Source organism: Pipistrellus hanaki, assembly GCF_964339955.1.
Source record: "Pipistrellus hanaki genome assembly, chromosome: 3".
NCBI classification, from domain to species: domain Eukaryota; kingdom Metazoa; phylum Chordata; class Mammalia; order Chiroptera; family Vespertilionidae; genus Pipistrellus; species Pipistrellus hanaki.
Window position 1 is genome coordinate 144,168,471 of NC_140505.1, and position 21,622 is coordinate 144,190,092.

General features: G+C 45.6%; 1 protein-coding gene across 1 annotated transcript; it reads left to right on the plus strand.

Annotated features, from left to right (window-relative positions):
- Window positions 1-1,631: 1,631 nt before the first annotated feature.
- FAM186B (family with sequence similarity 186 member B) lies at window positions 1,632-21,378 on the plus strand (the record flags this gene model as incomplete). The annotated part of the gene is made up of 8 exons (XM_084878267.1): window positions 1,632-2,234; window positions 3,970-4,195; window positions 10,335-10,517; window positions 13,073-14,666; window positions 15,150-15,342; window positions 16,887-17,065; window positions 17,788-17,934; window positions 21,234-21,378. The coding sequence occupies exons 1-8, from the start codon at window positions 2,139-2,141 to the stop codon at window positions 21,376-21,378; spliced, it is 2,763 nt and encodes a 920-aa protein (XP_084734393.1). The 5' UTR covers window positions 1,632-2,138.
- Between the last annotated feature and the right edge of the window lie 244 nt (window positions 21,379-21,622).

The following is a 21,622-nucleotide window of genomic DNA, read 5'->3' on the forward strand; positions in this document are numbered from 1 at the left end:
TATAGGTGACTGTCGAATGACAAGTTATTAAGTGGCTATGGCATTGCTAAGAACACTGCTAAGAACTAAATTTACTTTAATTACTTATTTCTTAAATGGGAATACTTTTTAGTAGCATGGAAGAATAACTTGCATGTATATGTATTTATATGATCATTAATTCAGCAAGTGTATATTAAGTGCCTACTATGTGCCAGGCACAGTTCTAGGTCCTGGGCATACTACAATGTCCATTTTAACCATTTGTTGTTGTTGTTGTTGTTGTTTAACTTTCCTTTGTTGTTTTTAAATGACATTCAATTTTTAAATTTATTTTAGAGAAAGATAAGGGAGAGGAAGAGAAACGGAACCAAAACCGCAACCTGGGCATATGCCCTGGCCAAGAATTGAACAGGTGACCTTTTCGTGCGTGGGACAATGCTCACCCAACTGAGCCACACCAGCCAGAGCTTAACCATTTGTTTTAAAAAGGCCTCTTACAATAATGATCACCTTCAGTAAGTGAAAGTGCTAACTGAGCCGAAACCGTTTTTGGCTCAGTGGATAGAGCGTCGGTCTGCAGACTGAAAGGTCCCGGGTTCGATTCCAGTCAAGGGCATGTACCTTGGTTGCGGGCACATCCCCAGCACGGGGTGTGCAAGAGGCAGCTGATCGATGATTCTCTCTCATCGATGTTTCTAACTCTCTATCCCTCTCTCTTCCTCTCTGTAAAAAATCAATTAAAAAATATTAAAAAATAAAAAGTGCTGAGCACTGATCCCTGGTGCAAATATAAACATTCCCATTAGTTATTTTGTTTTATTTCAAGAAAAACAATTTTAAATATAATAATGTTACATGCAATAAACATTAATATTTCAAGATAAACAATCTTTTAAAAATATTTTTATTGCCGAAACCGGTTTGGCTCAGTGGATAAAGCGTCAGCCTGTGGACTGAAAGGTCCCGGGTTCGATTCCTGTCAAGGGCATGTACCTTGGTTGCGGGCACATCCCCAGTAGGGGGTGTGCAAGAGGCAGCTGATCGATGATTCTCTCTCATTGATGTTTCTAACTCTCTATCCCTCTCTCTTCCTCTCTGTAAAAAATCAATAATATATATATATATTTAAATATATTTTTATTGATTTCAGAGAGGAAAGAAGAGGAAGATAAAGATAGAAACATCAATGATAAGAGCGAATCATCAATCAGCGTGCAAGCCTGCAACCTGAGCATGTACCCCTGACCAGAATTGAACCCGGGACCCTTCAGTCTGCAGGCTGATGCTCTGTCCTCTCAGCCAAACCAGTTAGGGCAAGAAAAAGAATTTAACCCATTAGTTATTGATTGGCTGTAATTTTTAAAAAGTTCTCTTTGGGCCCTAACTGGTTTGGCTTAGTGGATAGAGCGTCAGCTTGCGGACTAAAGGGTCTCAGGTTTGATTCCAGTCAAGGGCATGTGCATTGGTTGCGGGCACATACCCAGTAGGGGGTGTGCAAGAGGCAGCTGATCAATGTTTCTCTCTCATTGATGTTTCTAACTCTCTATCCCTCTCCCTTCCTCTCTGTAAAAAATCAATAAAATATATTTAAAAGTTCTCTTTGGGAAAAGAACTTTTTCTCATTGCTTTTTCCTATTTTTAGCCATTAGTTTGGGAGCAAAACATTTAAAGATTTTTTTTTTTTTTTAAAGCAACAGGTGGCCTGGCCAGCGTGGCTCAGTGGTTGAGCATCAATATATGAACCAGGAGGTCATGGTTCAATTCCTGGTCAGGGCATATGCCTGGTTGCAGGCTTCATCCCCAGTGTGGGCCATGTAGCCAATCAATGATTCTCTCTCATCATTGATGTTTCTATCTCTCACTCTCCTTTCCTCTCTGAAATCAATAAAAATATATAAAACAATAGGTGAAGTAATATATATTAGATAAAACTGGAAGACAGATGACAGGGAGTCATTCTTCCAATCAAACTGATGATGTCACTGGAGAAAAGAAGGTCAGTTGGAACCTGCTGTCCGGCAGTTACCAGAAGCTGTTGCTAGGCACAGGCACTCAGGCGCTGCCCAGAGCCCTTCACTCTAGAGCAGCCAACATCACGTGTCCAAGCTCGGGTCCTGGAGACGCAGGGCATCTTTGTTACTGACGAAGTGGTCCAAATGGAGATGGACAAGCCCCCACAGCTGGTGACTCCTGCATCAGTGAAAGCCATCATCTCGAGGATTGAGGCCGCCCAGCTGACCCGGGCTCAGGAGGTAACTGCGGAGATGAGGGAGTAACCTGCTATTGTGGTTGATGTGGCAGTTGCGGACTGATCTCAGATTTGACAAGATTCCAGGTCTATCCCCTCTATCCCTCTCCCTTCCTCTCTCTCTAAAAAATCAATAAAATATTGGGCCCTCGGGAATCCTGGGATTCTTGACAAGCTGACTTTGCAGACAGATAAATGCCAAATATTCACCTTCTAGACTTGGCCTCTGCAGGGCAGTCTGAGTCAAACCATCCCCCTGAGGCAGGGCAGGGCCCAGCAAGAGAGTAGCCCATGGAAACCCCAGGATGGCTCCTAACAAGAGGGTGGGCCCAGGGTTCATAATTGGGTCTGTTCTTGACAACCTGTCAGAATCCCCCAAGCTGAGTCTTGGAGGCTCATAGTCAAATGGCCATAGGCTAGAATCACCAGTCTCATGAGCCTCTAGTGCATTTTTTCTGGGAGCCTCTGATCCTGAGTTTCTTGGGACCTAACTTCTCCACCCTGTTACCTCTGGGTTTTGTGAGGAGAGATGCCCAGGCATCCCCAGCAAATTCTGAAATTCAGAAGAAATTTTTGCTGTGGATTTTTAGTATTCTCTCCCTGACCTGGTCTTAATAATTAAAATCACAGTAGTAAGAGATACTTATTATTGTTTTTTAAATACCACAAAACTCAATTTCCAAATCTCCCAATTTTTAAAAAAAATATATTTTTATTGATTTTTTACAGAGAGGAAGGGAGAGGGATAGAGAGCTAGAAACATCGATGAGAGAGAAACATCGATCAGCTGCCTCCTACACACCCCTCACTGGGGATGTGCCCGCAACCTAGGTACATGCCCTTGACCAGAATCGAACCCGGGACCTTTCAGTCCGCAGACTGACGCTTTATCCACTGAGCCAAACCGGTTTCGGCAAGAGCTGCTTATTTTTTAAAAAATATATGTTTATTGATTTCAGAGAAGAAGGGAGGAAGGGAGGGAAGGAGGAAGGGAAGGAGAGAGAGGGAGAGAGGGAGAGAGAGGGAGAGAGAGGGAGAGAGGGAGAGAGAGGGAGAAAGGGAGAGAGGGAGAGGGGGAGAGGGGGAGAGGGGGAGAGGGGGAGAGGGGGAGGGGGAGGGGGGGAGGGAGAGGGGGAGGGGAGGGGGAGGGGAGGGGAGGGGGAGGGGGAGGGGGAGGGGGGAGGGAGGGGGAGGGGGAGGGGAGGGGGAGGGGAGGGGGGAGGGGGAGGGGGAGGGGAGGGGGAGGGGGAGGGGGAGGGGAGAGGGAGGGGAGGGGGAGGGGAGGGGGAGGGGAGGGAGAGGGAGAGGGAGGGGAGAGGGAGAGGAGAGGGAGAGGGAGAGGGAGAGGGAGAGGGAGAGGGAGAGGGAGAGGGAAGAGAAACACCAATGATGAGAGAGAATCATTGATCGGCTGCCTCCTGCATGCCCCCCATGGGGATCGAGCCCACAACCCGAGCATGTGCCCTAACCACTGAGCCAAACCAGCGAGAGCAAGAGCTACTTATTTTATGTGCCAGACACTGTCCTAAGGGCTTTACAAATTCATTTAATATTTACAAAAACCCTGTGACATAGGTACTATAATGATCTCCACTTTACAAAAAACAAAACAAAACACACACACACACACACAGTCTCCAAGAGGTTAAATGACTTGCCTAAGAGCACACTGCTAGAACATGGCATCTGGCCCCAGAGTTCACAACTCTGAACACTATAACCTTCTGTCTTCCATATAGGATATTTCTTCCCAGCTCACTGACATCTTGGACAATGTCAATTGTGTCATCAACCGCTTCCAGGAAGAACTGGGATATGACTTAAAAGAAAAAGCAAAATCTCACCAGATGGAGCAAAAGGGCAAGACGAGATTCATCTTGCTGGAGAAAATTGCCTCCTTCTCCAAAGATGCTAAGACTAAAGAGAAGCACTTATACGAAATTCTCCACTGGCTGGGCGATTGGGGTGAGTTTGCAGGCTAGTGCCTTCCAGCCGGCTGGGTCTTTTCCTTTGCCACCGTCGGTCCACATTCCCTGGGAGGGGAGTGCGGGGTGGCGGTACAGAGGGAGCCAAAGATGTATCCTGGTGCCTTTCCAGGGAAACATTCTCCCACTCATGTCACAACACATCCCTTCATTCCTCAAAGTGGCAAACATGTAATTGTCAAAAATGTAACATCAGCTGCCATATGTGATGAAGCCTAAGTAACAGGTCCATTATGTTATCTCACTTTTTAGCAAGATGGAAACTAAATTCTTACTCATCATAACTATTTTATTTAAAATTTTTTCATCTTTATTGAGATTTAATTGACAAGTAACATTGTGTAAATTTAAAGTGTACAGTGATATATGTATATATTGTGAAATGACAATAAAGTTACTTAACACATTCATCATCTCACATAGTTAGAGATTTAAGAATTTAAGATCTACTTTATTTTTTAAAAATACATCTTTATTTCAGAGCAGAAGGGAGAGGGAGAAAGATAGAAACATCAATGATGAGAGAACTATTGACCAGCTGCCTCCTGCATGCCCCCTACCCCGCCCCCTGGAGATTGTGCCCACAAACAGGCACATGCCCTGACTGGAAATTGAACTGTGACATCCTAGTTCATAGGTCAATACTCAACCATTGAGCTACACCGGCTGGGCTAAGATCTACTTTCTTAGCAAATTTCAATTATACAATAAAGTATTGTTTACTATAGTCACTACACTGTACATTAGATCAGCAGAACTTATTTATCTTATGATTGAAAGTTTGTACCCCTTTGACCAACTTCTTCCCATTTACACCAACTTCTCAGTCCCTGGTAACCACCAATTTACTATATACCTATGAGTTCAACTTTTTAGATTCCACACGTAAGTGAGATCATACAGCATTGCCTTTCTTTGACTGACTTATTTTACTTAGCCTAATACCCTCAAGGTCCATCCATGTTGTTGCAAATGGTAGGATTCCCTTATCCTATACTAGAGGCCTGACACACAAAATGTGTGTATGGGTACAGTCCCTAGGCCTGGCCTGCGATCAGAGCCATCTTCCCGGCTGCCTTCAGCCAGCCCCGTCCCTCGCCACCTCCCACCCCTGGTTCCCCATTGGCCATCGGGCCATCAGAGCCTGCTGGCCGGGGTGGGGGAGGAACCAAGAGGTGATCAGTGCACCTCATAGTGACTGGTGAATGGTCATTTTGGTCGTTCTGCTGTTAGGGTCAATTTGCATATCACCCTTTTATTATATAGGATAATAAAACCCAAATATGCAAATTGACCAAACTGCAGAATGACCAGTCACTATGACACACACTGACCACCAGGGGGCAGATGCTCAACATAAGACCTGCCCCCTGGTGGTCAGTGCACTCCCAGAGGGGGAGCACCACTCAGCCAGAGGCTGGGCTCATGGCTGGTGATTGCAGTGGTGGTGGCAGGAACCTCTCCCACTTCCACTGCAGGCGAGCAATAAGGAGCAAGGAGTCCCGGACTGGGAGAACCCTGGGAGAGGAATGTCTGACTGCCGGTTTAGGCAGATGGACATCCCCTGCGGTGTCCCAGACTGCAAGAGGGTACAGGCTGGGCTGAGGGACTCTCCCGAGTGCACTAATTTCATGCACCAAGCCTCTAGTGACTGAATAATATTACATTGTATATACCACATTGAAATTGTTTTTTTCCAATTATAGCTGACATTCAATATTATATTAGTTTCAGCTGTATAGCATAGTGGTTAGACATTTACATAGCTCACAAAATGATTCTCCTGACCAGCCAGTGTGGCTTGAGCACTGACCTATGAACCAAGATGTCATGGTTCAATTCCCGGTCAGGGCACATGTCTGGGTTCAGGCTTGATCCCCAGTGGGGGATGTGCAGGAGGCACCCGTTCAATGATTCTCTCTCATTATTGATGTTTTCTATCTCTCTCTCCTCTCCCTTCTTCTCTGAAATCAATAAAAAATATTTATTTTTAAAGTTTTAAAATGATTCTTCTAAGTCTAGCACCCACATGACACTATACACAGTTACAATATTCTTGACTCTATTCCTGATGCTGTACTTTACATCCCCATAACTATTTTGTAACTTACAATGTGTACTTCTTAATCCCTTCACCTTTTGTGCCCAGCCCTCTAACCCCTCTTGCATCTGACAACCATCAGTTTGTACTCTGTACCTATGAATTTCTGTTTTATTTTGTTATTTTTAGATTCCACATATAAGTGAAATCATGTTATTTGTCTTATTTCACTTACTAGTAGCATAACACCCTCTAGTTCCATCCATATAGCTGCAAATGGTAAGATTTCATTCTTTTTTATGGTTGAGTAATATTCCATTATACCACATTTTCTCTACCCATTCATTCATTGATTGACACTTAGGTTGTTTCCATGTCTTGGATCTTGTAAATAATGCTTCAGTGAACATGGACATACAGATATCCCTTGGAGATAGTGATTTTATTTTCTATTTATTTAATTTTAATTTTTAAAAAATATTTTTATTGATTTCAGAGAGGAAGGGAGAGGGAGAGAGATAGAAACGTCAATGATGAGAACAAATCATTGATTAGTTGCCTCCTGCACACCCCATACTGGGGATTGAGCCCACAACTTGGGCATGTGCCCTTGACTGGAATTGAATCTGGGATCCTTCAGTCCACAGGCCAACACTTTATCTATTGAACTAAGCCAGCTAGGGCAGTGATTTTATTTTTTTAGATATATATATATAGAAGTGGAATTCCTGGATCATATGATAATTCTGTTTTTACTTTCTTTGAGGAAACTACAATAGACTGTTTTCCAAAATAGTTGTGCCAATTTACATTCTCACCAACAATGCATAAGGGTTCTCTTTCCTCCACATCCTCACCAACACTTATTTCTTATTTTTTTTTTCATAATAGCCATTCTAATAGGTATGCAATAATTCACTGTGGTTTTGATTTGCATTTCTCTGATTAGTAATATTGAACATTTTTTCATGTACTTTTGGCCATTTGTATGTCTTCTTTTTTGTTGTTGTTTGTAGGTCATTAGAAAAGTGTCTATTCAGATCCTTTGCCCATTTTTATTTTATTTTTTTAAATATGTTTTATTGATTTTTTACAGAGAGAAAGGGAGAGAGATAGAGAGCTAGAAACATCGATGAGAGAGAAACATCCACCAGCTGCCTCTTGCACACCCCCAACAGGGATGTGCCCGCAACCAATGTACATGCCCTTGACCGGAATCGAACCTGGGACCTTTCAGTCTGCAGACTGACGCTCTACCACTGAGCCAAACCGGTTACGGCCCTTTGCCCATTTTTAAAAACATATTTTTACTTATTTATTTATTTATTTATTTATTTATTCATTTTTACATATATTTTATTGATTTTTTACAGAGAGGAGAGGAGAGGGATAGAGAGCTAGAAACATCGATGAGAGAGAAATATCGACCAGCTGCCTCCTGCACCCCCCCCCACTGGAGATGTACCTGCAACCAAGGTACATGCTCATGACCGGAATCGAACCTGGGATCTTTCAGTCTGCAGGCCAACGCTCTATCCATTGAGCCAAACCAGTCCTGGCATATTTTTACTTATTTATTTAATTTATATATTTTTATTGATTTCAGAGAGAATGGAGAGGGAGAGAGAAATAGAAACATCAACAATGAGAGAGAATCATGGTTCAGCTGCCTCAAGCCCAAAACCTAGGCATGTGCCTTTGATTGGAATTGAACCTGGGATCCTTCAGTCCACAGGCCAATGCTCTATCCACTGAGCCAAAACAGCTAGGACATTTTTATTGATTTCAGAGAGGAAGGGAAAGGGAGAGATAGAAACATGGATGATGAGAAAAAAAATCACTGATCAGCTGCCTCCTGCACATCCTACACTGGGGATCGAGCTGGCAACCGGACATGTGCGCTTCCCGGGAATTAAACCATGACCTCCTGGTTCATAGGTCAATGGTCAACCATGAAGCCATGCCAGCCGGGCTCCTTTGCCCATTTATAAATTGGATTATTTTTTTTGTTATTGAGTTGTATGAATTCCTTATATATTTGGGGTATTAATCTCATATCAGACATATGGTTTGCAAGTATTTTCTTCCATCCTGTAGGTTGCCTTTTCATTTTGTTGATCATTTATTTTACTGCAGAAACTTTTTAGTTTGATGTAGTCCTACTTGTTTATTTTTGTTTGTTACCTTTGCTTATGGTATCATATATCATTGTCAATACCAATATCAAGAAGCTTGTTTTCCTCTATGGTTTCCTTTATGGTTTCAGGTTTTACATTTAACTCTTTAATCCATTTCATGTTAATTTTTGTGAGTGGTATGATAGGAGTCCATTTTCATTCTTTTGTATGTGAATGTCTAGGTTTACCAATACCACTTATTTAAGAGACTGTCCTCTACCAGTGTGTATTCTTGGCTCCCTTGTCAAATGTTAGTTGATCATATATGCATAGGTTTATTTATGGGCTCTTAGTTCTTATTCCATTGGTCTGTGTGTCTGTCTTTATGCCAATATCATACTGTTTTGATTACTATAACTTTGTAATGTAGTTTGGAATCAGGTAGTGTGACTTTTTGTTTTTCTTTTTTAAAAATATTTTTATTGATTTTTAGAGAGAGAGGAAGGGAGAGGGAGAGAGAAACATCAATGTGAGAGTGTAATATCGATCAGCTGCCTCCTATATGCCCCTCACTGGGGAGCAAGCCCACAACCCAGACATGTGTCCTAACAGGGAATCAAACTAGCAACCCTCCAATGCATGGGACAACATCCAATCAACTGAGCCACACTAGCCAGGGCTGATGTTTTGTGTTTCTTTCTCAGGATATCTTTGGCTACTTGGGGGCTTTTGTGGTTCTATATAAATTTTAGAATTGTTTTTTCTACTTCTACAAAAAATGCCATTCATATTGCATTGAATCTGTAGATGGTTTGGAGTAGTGTGGACATTTTAATAATATTAATTTTTCCAATTCATGAACATGGGGTATCTTTCCATTTATATATGTCTTCTTCAATTTCTTTCATCAGTGTCTTATAGTTTTCAGTATAGAGATCCTTCATCTCCTTGGTTAAATTTATTTCTAAGTATTTGTTTTTTATGCTACTGTAAGTGGGATTGTTTTCTTTTTCAGATAGTTCATTGTTAGTATGTAGAAATGCAACTGATCTTTGTTGATTGTATATTTTTCAACTGTATTGAAAATGTTTTTGAGATTTAAAAAAAATAAGATTTACTTTTTAGAGCAGTTTAAATTCATAGCAAAATTGAAGGGAAGGTACAGAGATTTCCAAAATACCTCTTGTTCTTCCTCAATCCCTATTTTTAACATTCATCATCAGAGCGTAAATTTTTTACAGTAGATGAAGCTACATTGATACATCATTATCAACTAAAGTCCGTAGTTCATTATGGTTTACTCTTGGTGTCCTTTTTTTTTTTTTTTTTGGTTTGGACAAAAAAAATGACTTGTATCCACCATTAGAGTATCATATAGAAAAGTTTTACTTTCCTAAAAATCCTCTGTGCCCCTCCTATTTATTAAGACTATTTTTTAAAAATGTTTTTATTGATTTCAGAGAGGGAGAGAGAGAGAAACATCAATGAGGAGAGAGAATCATTGATCAGCTGCCTCCTGCATGCCCCACACTGGGATCAAGCCCACAACCAGGCATGTGTTCTTCTGCCGCCCTAAGAACTAAAAGCGTTGACTCAGTTAATTCAGTTAATCGTCCAGATCCTGGACTAGGCAATATGGGGACAGAGCAATAACAAGGCAGACACATCCCTGGCCTTATGGTACAACAATGCTGTTTAATGCCTATTACATATTTTCTACATGACAGACCTCACATGGATCATTTCACATGAATTGTCTTATTTAATCTCCACCCAGTCTTTTTACAGACAAGAATACTGAGGCTCATGGGACTAAGCGATATGCCAAACATCACATAGCTAGTAAAAGGTGAAACCAATTTCACCTCTAAGTTGCTGTTGTCACCCCTGTGCAATAGGGCTGCTTGGGGCTCCCTAGAAGACAGATTATGGTTAGCCCAAATATTCCACTTCCTCTCCAGGTGACAGTCTGACCTATGAGATCAACAACAGGCACAGTGAGAAGGAAGAGGAAGGCCTGGACGAATGGATTGAGGTGATGGAAAAATTGTTACCTCTCTCCCTCATCAGCACCAAAGGAGGCATCGAGTCTCTCATTTCCCTTTGCTCCACTCTCATCGAAGGACAAAAGAAAAGGGCACAAAGTAGGTTCCAAGAGTACCTGGGAGGGGGGCTGATTGGGATGGATGCCATCTCAGGAGAGAAGTCACATACCAGGGCCCAAGGGTGTGTGTGTTTTGTTGTGGTTTTTTTTTTTCCATATAAACAAAAGCTTTATCTGACATGGATGGGCAGTGGTGAGAGGTTGTGATATGAAACCCAAGCTGAAAACTAAGCAGTTCTGCATTCAGGACTGGAGGAAGGAGCGATGAGATGGCACCTATTGGTGCACCTTGGAACTGTGGCCTCATGCAAGTTCTTAGGAACAAGGTTAGAAGGCCAGAAAGGCTGGAGTTTGTAGCTAGAGCCTGAGGTACATCCTTTTCTTACTCCAAACCCAGCCACCAAGACAAAAGCCTGGTGTTAGACTCAGCCAGAGGCTCAAGAACCTTCTCAACTCTAGCTGTTCCAGAAGTGATCAGTCAACAACAGGGTTCAACCTTGAAATTTTACTCCTACCAGCACTCGAAGGGGCCGTAGCCTATCAAACTCCTACATTCTGTAGATGAGAACACCAAAGCTCAGAGAAGAGAAAGGACCACAGAGAAAGCTTGTGGCAAAACCTGGCCCCACACTGTGGTTTTCTGGTTTCTCAATCTTACTCAAAAGTATAGGCTTCACAGTCAGACAGGCCTGGTGTTGAATCCCATGTGCCAATTTCTGGCTGTGTGACTTTGGGCAAGTTACTTCCTGTTTCTGAACCCCTTTCCTCATATACAAAACGAGGACACTGTCCACTCGCGGGGTCCCTCTTAGTACAGACATCTCGCGCTACACTTAGATGTGCCCAGAGCTTAATAAACAATAGCTAACGTTACCATTTACCATAGCCTCTCAAGGCCAGGTTCCTTATCAAGCAAGGTCCATGGTTGGGGGAGGAAGGAAGCAGGGAAAGGTAGATGAGGAGATAATCTCTCCTACCATCTTTACCATATTATTTCTCCAAATATAGTTATTTTATACTATACTTATTTTTTTGCCAGATTATAAACCTTTAGAGGGCAAAGACTGTGTCTTATTCAGTTCTTATCAGGAATTAGTTATCGAGTACTTACTAGGTACCTGGTACTATGCTTGGCCCTAACCATGCTTTAAGTTAAATACTATGAATTACATGTTATGATTATCCCCATTTTTCAGAAATAGCGGCACTGAGAAGTTAGGAAACTTACATAAAGCAAGTGATAAGGAGGAGATTCAAGACCAAGTTATCTGATTCCAGAATCCAAGCTCTGAACCATTAGGCCTTATGGCCTCTCTGACAGTATTAGCTTGATGCTAGCTTGATTTCAGTGTCATTTAGTTTCCATATTCCCTTTAGCCTTCTTCCAAGATTAGCCAATTTGTTTTTATGCCAATGTTGTTCACTGAATCAGCAAATGAATGGATGCTCTAAGATAGGGGTGTCGAACTCAATCAGAGAAGGGGCCAAAATCTAAAATCCAGCCTAAATCGCGGGCCGAATGGTTTACTGAACAGTCATAAACTGACAATGTCATAAACTGACAGTGGAGTGCAGTGATGACAGCGCGGTTCGGGCCACATTGCAAGGCCTGGCGGGCTGGATTTGGCCCGCGGGCCTTGTGTTTGACACATGTGCTCTAAGATAATCACTCCAGCAGCCCTAAACATGGTAGATCCAAGGGAATACAACAATGGCCATGACCCAGCCCTGAGAAGCTGAGGTCTATGAATGGGTTTAAACACAGAGTACACAATCTGTGTTTATGTATATATTCCTGGGGAGTAGGTCTTCTGCTTTTATCAAAGGAGTTTGTAACCCCCAGTGGAAAAAGACACTAGTCATTAAAACAAACAAACAAATGAACATTTTAGGATCATGTGATAAATTTTCTACAAACACAGTTCAGGGTTAATAAGAAAGGGAAATAAAGATTCTCAGGTGATCTGGAGTCCAAGAGCTAAGAAGGCTTCCAGAGTTTGGATAGTTGGCAAATATAGGTATTGAGGCTGAAAGTAACATGATTAGAAAAATAGCCCTGGCCAGTTTAACTCAGTGGATAGAGCATCAGCCCATGGATTGAAGGGTCCCAGGTTCGATTCCGGTCAAGGGTATGTACCTTGGTTGAAGACTCGATCCTGGTTGTGGTGCGTGCGGGAGGTAACCAATCGATATGTCTCTTTCACATCGATGTTCTCTCTAAAAATCAATGGGAAAATATCCTTGGGTGAGGATTAAAAAAAGAAAGAAGGATAAATAACTTTACTCCAGGGAAATATGGAGGATCAGGAGTACTTTGAATTGACTTGAACTGGACTGAATAGTTCCAGGCCCCTCTGAGTCCTGCAGGTGCTATGGAGTAGGCAGGCCCTGACAGGTAAGCCTTTGGCAAGTTCTGAGCCCAGCAGAGATCTCTCCTAACAATATCTCCCCTGGCCTTACACATAACCCCAGCTCCTTTCCTGCCAAAGCTTGAGGAGGGCTAGATGGGAAGTGGGCCAGGCAGCATCTGGAGAAGCAGTGCAGTCCTTGAGACCCATGGGAGCTTGCTGCCTTTGTTCTCTCTGCTTCTTCTAGTGGCCAAACACACATTGTGGCAAAGCTGGCGAGAACAAAACCTACAAAAATCGACATCCTGCCCTCAGCCACTGAGCCCAGAACAGATGCTCCAGGACAAGAATGCTACCTGTGCAAGGGTTTCTGAGGTGCGGTCCATGCTGCAGGAACTTCTGGACTCCACCATGTTCAACCAGGAAGAAGTCAGGGCCATCAGGTACATGTCTGCTGTGGTGGAGAACCTCAACAAGGCCTTGATCCTCCAGCACAATGAGAACAGGAGCCTGCAAACCAAACAGCGGCAACTGAAAATAGATATGACCAAAGAACTCAGTAGCCAGAGGGTGTACTTCCAGCACTCCCTCCAAGCCCTTGAGAAAAAGAGGGATGCCCTGACAAGACAGGTAGAAACCCTAGGGGAAAAGAACCATGACCTTCTCCTGACAAAGCATGCCTTAGAGCTTCAGCTGAAGAAGCCTCAGTCTGCTAGAGGTGAAGATGACACTCTGGGCCCACTGGAGAAAGAGGCTCTCCCAGAGAAAGAATCGGCCACGGAGGAAAGCCAACAGGAAGCCAAGAAGGAGGAGCAGTTATTTTCACCACTTTCCCCAGATTCCACCATGTCTACGCATTCAAGGGTCACAGATGTATACAGCAGCAGAGACCCTGAAAGTCTTCAGCTTGTGTTGCCATCCTCAGTGGATCACAAGTTTCCTAACAAATGGCAAATAATGTTTGCAAAGAGCCCAGGCCATAAAGTCAAAGACCAGAAGGACTTCATCCAGGAAGCAGCCCAGGAGAAAGAAGAACTCCAAATTAAGTCCCAGGTTAGGGAGCAGCTGTCTCCAGAGAGCTCCAGGACGGTGGCGTTGGAGAGCAAGGGGAAGCACTGGGAAGAGGAACTCAGCTGGGAGAGGCGGAGGCAGCAGTGGCTGGAGCAGGAGGAGCTATGGCTGCAGCGGCAGCAGAAGTGGGCCCTGCTGGAGCAGGAGCATGAGGAGAAGCTGAGGCAGTGGGCGGTGCAGGAAGCGGCAAAGGAACAGCAGGAGAGACTGGTCCGGCAGGAAAAGGAGGGAGGGGGCCCTCGGAGAGAGCGGGAGCAGCCAGGCAAGGACGAGGAGATGATCTTTGTGCCCACCAACCGATGGAGGGACTTGGAAAAGGCATCGCCATCCCCTCCCCCAAGCCGGACCCAATCTGCTGGCCAACGCAGGAGGCCCCACTTGCCCAGGACCCCTAATACCCAGAAGTCTGCCCTAGGAAATCAAAGGATCAAGAGTTCACCCGAGTTTACTCTGAAACCATGGACCCAACGGGTTCCCACAAAGACCAAGAAATCAGCTTCTGTTCCTAGCACAGGGGCATCCGTCCGAAAGGCGACCCAGTCCTCTTTGCATATATCCTCCGTAACTCTGAACAAGAAGGAATACCACATGGATATGGAGGCCCAGAGGAAAAACCTGCAGCTCCTGCGTGAGAATGCTAAGCAGGGGCTGCCCAACTACCTGCACAGCGAGGCACTGAATCTTACCACTACCAACATGGAACTGACCAAACTTAGGCTGCAGAGCTTGTGCCATAAATACATCATCTACAGATGCTTCCAGAGCCTCCGGTAGGTTCTCCCTGGCTCCTACCCAGCACCTACCCCCACCCACTGTGGTGTGTGGGCACAACTAAAATCCCGGGGTAAGGAGGAACATGGGGAAAGGCGGGAAAACCCAGGCCTGGAAAAAGTCCCCCTGAAGCCTTGAGCAGCCCTGAAGGAGTGGGAGGTAGGGTACTTAACACATCATTCTCCCTCTAGTGGGCTTTTTCCTCTAAGCCCGCTTCCTTATTTCTGTCTCTCTTCCTACCCCACACTGCTATCCACAACACACTTAATATGCTCCCTCATTTGCTTTACTTTCTTCTTATTTCCAGCCGAGCCCCAAGGCTCCTCACCTGACAACGCCTCCCACTTCTCTACTCCCTGCCTTCCCAACTTCTGCTTCTCTTCTTGCTCCCGGGAGTTACAAATGTGGAGTCATCTCTGATGAACAGAATTAGGGGGAAAGTAGGCCCCTTAACCCACTAAATGATTTCCCTTTCTCTCCAGACAAGAAGTGATCAACCACATACAAACCATGCGGGAAACCAAGGCTACCTACAAGGCCCAGAGTCTCTACGTCTTCCTGGAGAACATCGACCAGCTGCAGGACCTGCGCCTGCAGGCCTGGACGGACAAGCAGAAGGACCTGGAGGAGAAGCGCCGAGACTGCCTGAGCAGCATGGCAACCATGTTCCCCAAGGTGGGTCTCCTGCTGGGGTCAGCACAGACAGTAGGGATGGGGCCAGGAAATGAGCCAGTAGGAATGTGGGGGTGACTGGAGGCAAGAAGGACAGATGATAAATACTACGAGAACAGGTTAAAGCCTCTGAACCACATTCCAATCTCCATATATGGGGAGGGCCACAGAATGGGACTTACAAAGACAACTATAGAAGAAAGACTCTTCTGGAGGGGGGAGGTAGCTGGACCCCGAAGTCCCAACTCTGCACCGAGTTTCTCCCTCCCTGTGGGTCTCTCTGCCCTGATCCTATAAGTTCTCCAGACCTGGTCACAGCGGTCTTCCCATCACTGAGTCCCGGGTTGTCTGAAAACATCTTTACTTAATACCTACCCTCATTCTTTAAAAAACAAACAAACGTTTTTATTTATTTCAGAGAGGAAGAGGGAGAGACAGAAACATCAATGATGAGAGAGAATCATTGATTGGCTGCCTCCTGCATGTCCCACTCTAGGGATGGAACCTGCAACCTGGGCATATGCCCTGACCGGAATGAAACCATGACTTCCTGGTTCATAGGTCAATGCTCAACTACTGAGCCACACCAGCCAGGCTCTACCCTCATTCTGAATTGAGTTTGCCTTAATATGGAAGTCTAGGTTAGAATTCATTTTCCCTCATGATTTTGAAGACACTGCTTATTGCCTTTTAGGTTTTGGCGTTGCTATTGAGAGCCCAGTTATTTTGAGTCACAATCGGTTGGGTTTGACCCACCTTTACTCTCTGAAGGCTGACTTGAGCTTCTTTTACTCATTTCCTCTTACTGGGGCAGCTGACATGGTCCCCAAGGGGCTAGATCAGGGCTTGGAGGGACTGAGGAATCCCATAGCAGTGACTGAAAACCTGCTGGGATCTCCCTAGGGCTGGGCCGGGAGGTAAGCCCCTGAGTCTGGAGCAGCAGCGGACGCAGTCTGGGAGAGGCAGGTGCTGAGGGACTGTGTGTAAGTACCAGCACCAGGCAGCTGGAAGAGCTTCGGGTTATCTCCCAATTCTGTTTCCTATCATCGCATACCAGTCCCCATCATTTCCTGTAAGTGTCTTAACTTGCTAAATTGGTTTTAAAGTCGAGAGGAAAGGGACCATCTGCCTTCTTTTGGTGATTGTGAGGAATCCCCCAGCTCCTTGCCCAGTGCCTGGGTGGGGGCTGGATGAAAAGATCCCCGGAGCATCCAGGCACAACTGGTCCCATGTCACTAACGCTGCAAGCGCCTCAGGAGTTCCAGCCACTCTGGCTTCCTTTGCTGTTGCTTTGTGTGTGTGTTTTCTCACTGTTTTACCCATTGTCCAGTTTCTCCACAGCAAAGGAGATAACAGGAACTAATCTAGCAAATAAGAATTCAAGAAATTTCTAGGAAAATGGATACATTGGGTTCCAGGGGCCTCTCATTAGAGGCATTCCCTGGGTCTCAGCCCTCTCTGCTCAGCCCTGAGTTAGGCGATGCCGCTCCTGTCTTAGAGAGGGGACGAATTCCTGTCTCCTGATGCCTCTCTGCTGGTTCCTCTAGATCAAGCAGGAGTGGAACATTCATCTGTACACCCCTGTGGTCACCTCCCCAAAGTCAAGGAAAAGCAAGCCACCCCCCTCCTTACTCTGGCGTGTCCACTCTAGCAGCCCCCTCAGGAAGCAGCCCCCAGAGCATCTTCCATCCAAGCACCAGAAACGTGTGCCTCTGCAGACGGCCCGGTAGGTGCAGGGAAGCCAAGGGCACAGCCAGCTGGATGGGTGGGGAGGCAGGGAGCAGGCGTGGCCAGACTGGGGAGGCTGGCAGCTCCTCTAGAGAGCACAGACAGGCAAACTCACCCCATGAGTTGCAAGGCACCTGTCTTCTCAGCTGCCCTGCTCAGCTCAGGCTTTTGGCTCAGACAGGGGAGGGGATGGGGGTGGGAAGTGTAGTGTGGGTTTCAGGGGCCAGCCTAATCAAATATGATTCAAACTATGCAACAGAAGGATTCCGAGGACCCACAGCTGAGAACTTACAATCATTTCTACCCTGAGCATTGGCCCAGCACCTGCCATTGGTTTATCCATATAAACAAGCCTGATCATTCCCACCTTGTGACACCCCACCCCGCCCCTCTCCCCCAGCCCCTGAGCTCAGAAAGAGATGCTGTGAGTCTGGGAAGCCAACAAGACCCACATCTACACCCACCATGGTATGGCCAGGGCAGGGCTTCAGCTCCAGGACATGTGTCTGGGGCGGGGATGGGGCTCCTCCAGCCACTCCTCAGCCAAAGAAGCCCCGGGGAGCTGAGACTTAGGCTTAGGGGAAGAGGGTAATAGGAGGACAGTTGCAGCTATTTGGGAAAGGAAGACGTGTCCTGAGCCTGTGGCCCTGGAGAGCTTGTTGCTTTTCAATCTTTCTGTATGTCTAACACTTTGTCTCTTTTTTACACTTTCCACCCCAGCCCCCGGAGGAACCAGATGGAGACTGTTTGGAAGACTGATGTGGCCTCCTCCAGCCACCCAATAGAGAGGTGCCCAGATGTTCCCCAGCTATTGGCACTGGATGTGCATTCCTCCTTCCATAAAAGCTTGACGTCCCTCAAGGCCCGGTACGGGGCAAGGCTGGGGGGTTAATCTGGATTCAGGAAGATTTGTACATCAAGGGTGGGGGCAAGAGTACATACTGTCTCTGTCCATTGACCCAAGATGTTTCTTTCCAAACATTAATCATGACCTAATTTATCATATTTATCATGCCACATCAGACAGAGCCATGCTTGCCTGCCTCATCAGCCATCAGCTTGGGTCCCCACGCCAACACCAATCTAGTTTTTTCAAGGGACTTTCCATGGAGTCTCAAAAAATCACTACAGAAATCTTTCCTTCTACTTGTTTCCTGGGCTGCCCACAAATTGCTTAAGAGGCGTATCTCACCCTAGGACTGGAGGCTGTTTTCAAAGAGAGTCAGGTGCAGAATGGATAGATGAGGGAGACGAAGAATGACATGACAAACCTGAGACTTGGGCCTGTCTATGGCACTGTCATTTCCGGAAGGCCTTCAAGAACTGTTCCTGGGAAGAGCAGCTGAGGGGAGGGAGGCAGGACTTAGTAGGCCTACAATCAGCTTTTCTGATTAGGAAGGACCAACTCTCCTTTGCCTCTCGTGCCTTGAAGATGTCACTACTGAAGCAGCCTTTCTCTCTCTCTTTTTTTAATTGATTGATTGATTTTAGAGAGAGGAAGGAAGACAGGGAGAGAGAGATCAATTTATTTATGCATTCATTGGTTGAATCTTCTTATGTGCCCTGACCAGGGATGGAACCCACAACCTTGGCAAATAGGGATGGCACTCTAACCAACTGAGCTACCTGGCCAGGGCTCAAGTAGCCTTTCTAGATGACCAATCCCCCACCCCAACCCCAATAAATAAATAAATAAATAAATTTTAAAAAATAGATGACCAATCCTAGCTGCTTCCTGTGGCTCTGGCCCCGCCCCAATTAAAGATCTTTGGCAGGGCCCTGGCCAGGTGTCATCATCCCCCACACCAGAAAAGGTTGTGGGTTTGATCCCGGGCAGGGTGTATACGGGAGGCAACCAATCGATGTTTCTCTGTCACAGTGATGTTTCTCTCTCTCTTCTCTCCCTTCCTTTCTCTCTAAAAATCAATAACCATATCCCCGGGTGAAGATTAAAAAAGCAAACACAAAATAAAAGATCTTTGACAGGGATAGGGCACTGATGTCTGCCAGTCTAGACATAACCAGATAAAAGCTGTAACATGCTGGTGCTGCTGCCATCTTCCAGATGGGACTTAGGTAAGACAGGGCAGCATGGCAGCATCAAAGAAGGCTAATCCTTAGCTAGGCTTCCACTCTGAAGTGGGCCTGAGGGTCTCAACTGGACATTAGCATTATAACCCACCTAGTACATGGATATAATTTCTGGAGAGTTTCCAAGGTGTGGTGTGTGTTTGTGTGTGTGTGTGTGTGTGTGTGTGTGTGTGTGTGTTATTGTTATTGTGAGTTAATTTGGCTATAGCACACACAATTGAGAACAACAAAAACAACACTGTGGCAGAACGAAGTATTGCGTAAGTCAAATGAGGCCCCGCCCCCTGAGATTTGGCTGAATTTGCCCAAGGTGGCCCCATGGTGGTGTCTCTCCTGAGTTCTTTCTCTTTTCCCTCTACATCCCTGCCAGTGTCTGGGCTCTATTTGGCATCTGTTTGAATCGGAGGCTCCCAACCCCTTTGTTGTTGCCACACATAAATGCAAGGTGTCACACACAAAAATGTATACACACTTTAACAGCTGATAGCTCAATTTTGAAAATGAAATGTAGTTTAATAAACACTGCCTTTATAATTACTCAATGTGTGTATATATTTTTGGCATGCCCTATTTGTGCCCATAAATATCAAGAGTGCATATTCTATTTGACCTCAGCGTTTAATGATGTTAGTAACTTTTGGGAAAATTCAGAGAGTGATGTGGAAAGGATTTCACAGTGAACAACACCAAACAGCAGCCTCTTTTCTCCCCCTCTCTCTTCGGTATAATCTGCAGAATTCAAAAACTCGTTGCTGTCTCAAGCAAAGCTGTTCCCACCCACACCCAGGCCTCCCCTGGGATCTCACTTTCAGGCTTAAGCACTTATCAAAATATTGTTCCCAGCAAAGACAGCTTCCCCTTTCTAGGGGAATTTAGGTGAATACAATTTTCTTCCTCCTTTCCCAAGTCTATACAAGTTTATTCACTTTATCTCACTACCAGGCACAGAGGCAACGCCCTGCTTCTTTGGTCTTTTTATCCACATCCCAGCTTGGCACCACCTACCTGAGTGTCAGGCTGGTCCTCAGCCTTTCAGCGTGGGGCTCCCTCCGTGGTCTTGGGACCTGTTATTGCACTATGAGGACCTGCCACTCTTCAACAAAAGTTCTATGCTGCTGCCCAGGCTTCTGCTGCCTCAGGGGGTGGAGGGAGAGGTCATGCTGCTTTCTTTGTGAGTACGCTGTGCGTGATCCTCTGGGGACACACACTGCTTCCACTCCCAAAAGTGCACCTGCTCTTTGGCCATGAGCTCCTGGCCCACCATGAATCCTCACTCAAGTCTGCTTGCTGTGGTTCCGGGTCATTCACGTCTTGGTGGTCCTACTGACCTCACCAGCTCCCCTGGCTGTGCTGTCGGGTCCACAGCACTGTCTAGTTTCAGAACTAGGGCCACTGACCTCATGCTGACTGCCCCATTTTCCTAATCTGCCTGGCATTGACAGCCTGCCTCATCTCAGGACCGCTAAGATGTCCTCTCAGCCCGTGGGGAAGGGCTCTTCATCTTCCCTCTGTGATTGGGACATTAGGAAGACCATGTCCCTCAAAAAACACTAGACCCCCTCCTTCAAGATCATTTCCTGCTTTGCCTCACAAGCATCTCCTCTGGGCTCTCTGACAGGTAAGATGGTAACATGTCCGTACACACCACATGCTGCCTGCAGATGGAGAAGAACCTGACCTTCGCTCTCGCTGCCTTCCCTTGCTCAGGGCCCATTCCTGCACAGCCAAAGTTCACAGTGTTCACATGTGTGCACCCAGATGCAGCAAGTGCAAACACACAGATGAACAACATGCTGCAGAGAGAGGGCTGATAACTTGGTTCCTGGGAAGGAGATTAGGTGGCGATGGAGATGAGTAGGAAGAAGCAGGGAAGTGTAAGGGGAGGGAAGTGAGACAAGAGGCAGACTCACAAGAAGAGAAGCAGAGCCTTGGAATGTGTCAGAAATGGGTGTTAAGCAGTTCCATGTGCAGGTCACGTCTGGGCCCAGCTCTGCACTGGTCTCCCAGAGAAGACCTGGGAAGCTCTTGGGCCTTGTCTGCTGCTCCCTAACCTGTAACTGTATTAACTCTTTCAGTGTCTCAGCAACCCAAAGAAAGGAACACCAGGAGCCCTCAAATGCGTCTGCTGAACTTGTTCATAAAAAGTCAAGTGAGTCGCTCCCTGGAGCCCTGAGGAGCCAGAAGGATAGAGACAATCACAGTCCCCAATCCTTCCCTTAGCCAGTGATCCTCATACTTTAGGGTGACTAAAATCACATGGCAACTTGTCCCAAATTCTGTTCCCAGCTGGTATTTTTTTCAATAAACACCTGGGATGTTGCTAAGTAGTCGTAGAACTTTGAGAAATTCTACTTTCCTCCTCCACTCCCCGAACTGTATATTTTAATAAAATAGAGGTATGTTTATTTTTTAATCTTTCTGTCTCATTGCTGAAACCTACATCTTCCCAATTAATTTTAGGAAC